This window comes from Alexandromys fortis, unplaced genomic scaffold (assembly GCF_014885135.2).
Source record: "Alexandromys fortis isolate MF-2015 unplaced genomic scaffold, M_Fortis_MF-2015_v1.1 scaffold_197, whole genome shotgun sequence".
Taxonomy (NCBI): Eukaryota; Metazoa; Chordata; class Mammalia; order Rodentia; family Cricetidae; genus Alexandromys; species Alexandromys fortis.
The window spans coordinates 624,636-630,948 of NW_026068072.1; the positions used below are offsets into that span (position 1 = coordinate 624,636).

A 6,313-nucleotide genomic window follows, 5' to 3' on the forward strand; every position below is an offset into this window, starting at 1 on the left:
AGGAATTGCAGACCCTTGGATCTTCTCTGCCTCATTCCTGGGAACTGGATCATTGTTTATACCTCCTTGCTCCCACTGTTTTGGAGACCCATTAGCTATTCCTAACCAGCTATTGTTGCAGGACTACCAGCTGTTGGCCATAGCGCTGGAGGTGCAAGACCATCAGACACGTCCAGGAAAGGATCAGGTGCTTTAAGCCCTAGGGAGTCGACTTGGCTCCACCTCAAACAGCATTTTGCCAGGTCTAAGCAATTCCTGATGGTTCCACAGAGCCTGGACAGTGAAGTGAAACAGCCAGATACTCCAGGATGTGACCAGCACCCCAGCTTTCCCAGGTCCCCCCAAAGGTCAGGAGGAAGTAGTCTTGAGAACATGGCGTCATTTCTGCCTCACCTGCTACCCGTTTCTAACTCCTCACCTCGTTGTGATAAAAATGGAGGAATGTTAGCATTCAGGCATCTGTAATGGCCTAGCTGTGGGGTCCTGACAGAATACGTCCTCAGCTGCAGCCGCTAAGAGCACCTCCTCTGCACACTCACTGTGTTCCCTTTTAAAATGTCCCTGCCCACCTCCCACTCTCTCTCCCTCTCTGCCTGTCTCTCTCCCTCATCTCTCTGCCTTTCTCTTCTCTTCTGCTGCTCCTGTTCCCAGGGGCTGGTTTCCTCCCTGCCCTCCCCTCTTCTTATGTCCCCTTTCCCCTAATAAAAACCCCTCCACATGAACTCTGCTGCATGGCCTCTCTCTCTTGTGCTGTTTTTAAAGTTACAACAGGGTGTGCTAGTTTGAATGTAACTGACCCCACTCTCATAGGACGTGTGGCCATGCTGGGGAAGTGTGCTGTTGTGTGTGTATGTGGGGGCTTTGAGGTCTCATTTGCTCGTTTCCCTCAGTGTGACAGTCAGTTGACTTTCTGCTGGCTTCTGCTCCAGCACCATGTCTGCCTCAGGCCGCCATGCTCCCCATCATCATGATAATGGGCTGAACCTTTGAAACCTGTAAGTGAGCCAGCCCAGTTAAATGTTTTCTGTGTGAGAGCTGTGGTGGCCATGGTGTCTCGTCATAGCAACAGAAACCCTGACTAACACAGGGCTTACCTCATTTAGTTTAGTTTAGTTTTTAACTAAGACACAGGCCTTACCTCATTGTCCTCTTTAGTTTTGTATATGAATAGCAGTTTCCTGGCAATCTTAAAAATACAAAGTGCACTTCTTTTACTGGACCCAGAGTCATCTGTGTTAAAAAACTCATCAGTCTCTCTCCTAGATAGGGAAGGGTCAAAAAAAAAAAAAAAAAAAAGACATCCTTAATCAGGAGCACTAAGCAACAGGACCGCTTCTTGAGCACCATGAGGGAAAACTGATTCACTTTCTGCCCATCAGCAGTGGGCAGAAAGCGTGTGGTGGAGTTGCTCTCACCTGAGGTCTCTGTGCAGTCGCCTCCGGCAGAGGAAACCGCGGACGATGGCCTGAATGATCACCGCTGAGCGCTCCCGCTCCTTCTGCTCCAGCCTTTCTTCTCGTGCCTGCCGTGCTCTGTCAATGAACCACGCTCTGGAGGTCTGAGATACAGTGAACATGTTTGCAAACCGGCAGGAACCCTGCAAGGACAAGAGGAGCTGGTGTAGGGCACCTGTGCACACACGGGTGGGGCTCGGTACCTGGGCAGCAGCAGAGGTGCTTAGCAGCCTCTGTCCCCCACAGAGCTCATGGCTCTCCTGATCCAAGTCTCAACTTCCTGCCAGCTCCTGTCACACCACCCACAGAGAACAGAGATTCCATGGCTTAGGGGAAATTTCACATTTTCTTAGGGGCAATCGCAGAGCTTGGTGGAAAGCAGAGAATCTTCCCCATCCAGAGAGCGCCGATTAACTCCATGTGCCAAAAGGTTCCTAGACATTTGCTTTCTCCACGACGTTCCCCATATTTAGAAGGCACTAACACAGCCACCTTCCATCATGGCAGGGAAGGCTTGAAGGAAGAAACCTATGTTGTCAGCACTTTGATCACCCATTCACAACAAATGTTTTACTGATGGCCTCTCTCTTGCCCAGCACAGGTGGATTCTGGGAACCTGAATTCTAAACCTCATGTTTGCATGGCAAGGGCTTTTTCCACCAAGCATATTTCCAGCAGACATGACAGCCCATTTAATCTGGATAGGGGACACTACATATCACACTCTGCGGCCAGGCCACACAGGGGAACTGCTCTCGTCACTAACAGGTGCTGTGGAACTAGATTCCTGTCACATGAACATATATCCAGGGACCTCTAGCCCTTTCCTCACCTGACTCACGCCTGTCAAATGACACCAGGGATTTGCCAGCATGCTGGGCTGCCTATCATCAGCAACACTCAAGGAAACATTGTTCTGTGCAGGCTGGTCAGACACACGACCACAAAGTTCTACTACCAGCCAGTGCCATCAGCAACTACTGAAACAGACTAGCACAGTCTGCTAACCATAGGGCAAGAGCTACAACTAGACAGGCAGAAAGCCCCAACTCTTCCCGCTTCTGCCAGGCCCGCAAGCTCACCTGAGAACCTGCCTGTACAGCGGAGATGCTAGGTGACCATCAGTGACCTCGCAAGCCTCTGGTTGCAGAGGAGTTGGTTTTCTGGCATAAGAAAAAATTAGAATTAGTATTGTTTTGTAGGTGTGGCATCCCAATGTTACTAAGTGCAAGTAATATAGTGTGATTGACTTTAAAAACCGTTTAGGGACCAGAGAGATAGCTCGGCAGTTAAAAGCATTTGGGTACTCTTCCAGAGGACCTGGGTTCAATTCCCAACACTTACATGGCAGCTCACAGCTTCTGTTAGTCCAGTTCCCGAGGACCCAACACCCTCTACAGACACACATGCAGTTACAGCACCAATGCTAAATCATTACAACAAGCCCTCTAAGTCTACTCAAGTCTCCTCTGAGTGTGACACTACTTCAAGAGGAACTCCAAGAGCTGGACAATGCTAAAAGACAATCACGCTTCACATTTTCAATGCTCTGGGAAAGTGTTTATGCCTCAGAAATGTGAGGACGGCTGCCTGGGAGAGCACAGGCTTGCACTTCTCAGCAGAAAGGCGAGCGAATGTGTACACTGGAGACCACACTGCAGTGAAACAGAGTTGAGGCCTCAGGTCTGATCTCTAGCGTGGTAAAAGGGTCAAAAACAAAACAAATTGGCCATTTTGTGTTGCGGGATTATGAGGAGCCCCCCCCCCCCCTTCGCAGAAGAAGTACATGGGTCTGAGTCTCACACACAGCAGGCACCAGCCCACCCCTCCGCCCCTGGCTCTGTCAACCCTACTCGCAGGGGGTCCCAGAGTTTTCTGCCTTTGATAATCAGGTCTGATGCTTGGCATGAGAACAGACACATGTGTACCATGGTTCTATGGAGCTGCTAACAGAGCCCAGCAGATGTGTTGCTTTTACAGACATAAAAGGATTTTCTCTTTTTGACATTATTTTCAATTGTGTGTCTGTCTGTGAGGATTTGAGTCCAGTGCAGCAGATGTGTTGCTTTTACAGACACAAAAGGATTTTCTCTTTTTGACATTATTTTCAATTGTGTGTCTGTCTGTGAAGATTTGAGTCCAGTGCCCAGGAGGGCCCAAAGAGAGTGTCAGATCCCCTGGAGATGAGCCATGTGTTGTGGGACTAGAACTTGAGTCCTCTTCAAGAGCAGCAAGTGCTCTCAACCACTCATCTCTCCCCAACCCGTTTATTATTTTTTTCTAATCGTCCCATCTGCAGCATTAAGCTGTTTCCCTATCCTCAGATGAACTAAGGTTTGTCAGACCCAGCACTTGGGACCACGAACCCCTGGGTCTATTGTTGAAATGATGAACTGTCAAGCTCCTGAGAGGTGTGAGCAGGGCTCAAGGCTCGACTACAACACCAAGTCCTCTCCTCAAGATGGTTCTACTAGCGGCTGCAGAGCTAGCTTAGGGCTGTGAGTGCCGGTCTTCTTGCAGAGAACCAGGACTCAGTTCTAGAAGATCCAATGCCCTCTCCTGGTCATGGGCATGCACATATATACATGCAAGCAAAACACTCATACACTTAAAATAAAATTTTAAAAAAATCTTTAAAAAAAGAATAAAGAGATCCCTAGTAGCAGGCAGGACAGGGGAGCAGCAGGAGCACCCTCCCAGCAGAAAAACAAATGGTTGCACACAGACTGTACCTGAGAGTGCTCACTTCTCCCCAGGACCTCCTAGGCTCTCATCCCTTTCTTTGAATTATTCCCATGAAAAATCTTATACACTGCTTCTATTTACACTGCACAATAGCCTAAGTGTGCGGTTTTCTTCATTCTCTCCTATACCTCCTCACTTGCACAATCCAGGAATCAAGATTCACGACCGAGTAGTACGTTCTCATTCCCCGAAAGTCACGGAGAAACACAGCAAAGACTGTGACAGAGAGGCCTCAGATCTGAGAAAATGACCCTCAGACCTTTCTAGTCCTGATCCTACCTCTTATTTTACAGTCCTTAATACTCTAGGCCCTTGTTTCCTGAGGATAATGACAATACTCAATCTCAGGGTTGCTAAAGGAGGGCATGGGACATTTGCCCTTCTTAACCTTAATTTAATCACTGCGCTGTTGAGATTAGGAATGAACGGGAAAATATTAGTAACTGGCAATTGGAAGTTGATCATATCTAAGGAAACCTTACTACATTGTCCTTACAAAGCCTAGAATCTGGTTAGGGAAATAAGAGGTGCACAGGAAGGGAGTTTAGAAAACAGTAAATTGGTAAGGATTCAGAGCATCTGGAAGGGAAAATAAGTCCTCTAAGTGTCTCACCTAACAAGGACGGCAACACTGTGAGAAGATCAATTCTTGCCACCCCACCCCCAAGACTTAGTCTGGGTTATACAATTAATAAGTGTCAGAGCCAAGCTTTCAATGCTAACAGACAAGATTCAGACTCTGCATTACCTCTATATTCCTAGGCAACCTGCTTAAAATCCAGCTACTCTGGATGGGACTAACTTCAAAGAGAGCCGCAAAACTGCACAAGGGTCCAGACTGTGTAGTAAAATGAATACATACTGCTGGAACAATTTTCCTTTCTGATAGAAAAAGCTAGGTCGCCAGGCTTAATGGCCACCTTTTAAGGGCAGGTCACAAAACAGATACTGTACGGATGTTTACTTGCCCTTCCTTTACATCGGCCCTATCCTAATAGGTTACAATACCCCAATTTTAAAAGCTCAAGAATAGGCAATGGGTCTTAATGAAACCATTATTAGTTCAAGAATAAGTCTCAAATAATCCAAGGACTGGCTCATAGAAATCTACAGCGAAATGCAGAGAGGGCACAAAACTTGACTGTGTCCTCAGGGTTCCTGAATTTGAACCCCAAAGGAATTACTTACTGGCAAGTCAAACAAACAAGATTCAGGATTCCACCACTTACAGAATGGCACCATAAAGAGAAGTTGAGAATGCCAGGCTCCTTTGCAGCTAGGCATTCGGTCAAAAATAGGGTCAAGTTTTTCTGTATTAAGAACTATCAGGAACCACTCTAAAATGTATTATAAAACAATCTAAATACTCCATTTAAAAAGGAGGAAACCCAGGGTCAGAGACGTGACTGGATTCACCCAAGGTCACACAGCCGGCGCACAGAACTCAACTCCACTTCGGGTGCCTCCTAGGGCCCAACATCAACAACGACAATAACAAGTAAGTCTCGTCCACAGATAGTTGGCTATTAAGGCCAGTTGCCTCCAACAAGAAAACCGATGGAAAGGGGCCACGGAGAGATCCCTGGAGCCAGAAAGTCAGCCCCCAGAACCTCCCCGTTCGACTTCACTAAGCCAAGACTCGGCCCCCAGACAACCTCCCTCAGTCCTCGGTCCCGCCACCCAGAGAATAGACCATCCTATTTCCACTTGCTACCCGCAGGCCGGAGATCTTTATCCGTTCGAGGCCCCCACACTCGGGGTCCGGCCCGCAGCTGCCGCCGCCTCAGCCCGATACCCCCGAGTCCGGCCAGACCCGGGGCAGCGGCCGAACCCCGGCCGCCATCTTGCCCCGGGTGTTGTGCTCCAAACTCCGCCTAGAAGCAATTATACAGTTCCGGGAAACAATGGTTCCGTACAGTTTCTTGGCCCGGGAAAGAAAACCTCTTCTTTGGCAGCCAAAAAGAAGAAACATCCAGAAGTAGGATAAATACCTGACTCAGCCATGGGGAAGTGGAACCCACCCGAGAGGGAGTGGTTGAATGGCAAAGAGTGCTCATGTCGGGCTCCAGGGGACACTTTAAGAAGGGTCCCTCTGCGGGGCGGAAATGGGGTGT

The 6,313-nt window shown here is 48.4% G+C and overlaps 1 protein-coding gene across 2 annotated transcripts in view; it reads right to left on the bottom strand.

The window, feature by feature from the left end:
• Nucleotides 1-6,289, bottom strand: part of Ube3b (ubiquitin protein ligase E3B) — a 53,480-nt gene extending 47,191 nt beyond the window's left edge. The window contains exons 1-4 of one of the 2 annotated variants that reach the window (XM_050121093.1): nucleotides 6,191-6,289; nucleotides 2,537-2,617; nucleotides 1,416-1,597; nucleotides 1,139-1,259 (exon numbers count right to left, since the gene is read on the bottom strand). In XM_050121093.1, coding sequence (XP_049977050.1) covers nucleotides 1,139-1,259; nucleotides 1,416-1,576 — 282 coding nt within the window. In that variant the 5' untranslated portion in view covers nucleotides 1,577-1,597; nucleotides 2,537-2,617; nucleotides 6,191-6,289. Of the gene's footprint in view, nucleotides 1-1,138; nucleotides 1,260-1,415; nucleotides 1,598-2,536; nucleotides 2,618-5,913; nucleotides 6,053-6,190 lie in introns of those variants that run through there. The other variant, XM_050121092.1, reaches the window with a different exon arrangement.
• Nucleotides 6,290-6,313: the final 24 nt, after the last annotated feature.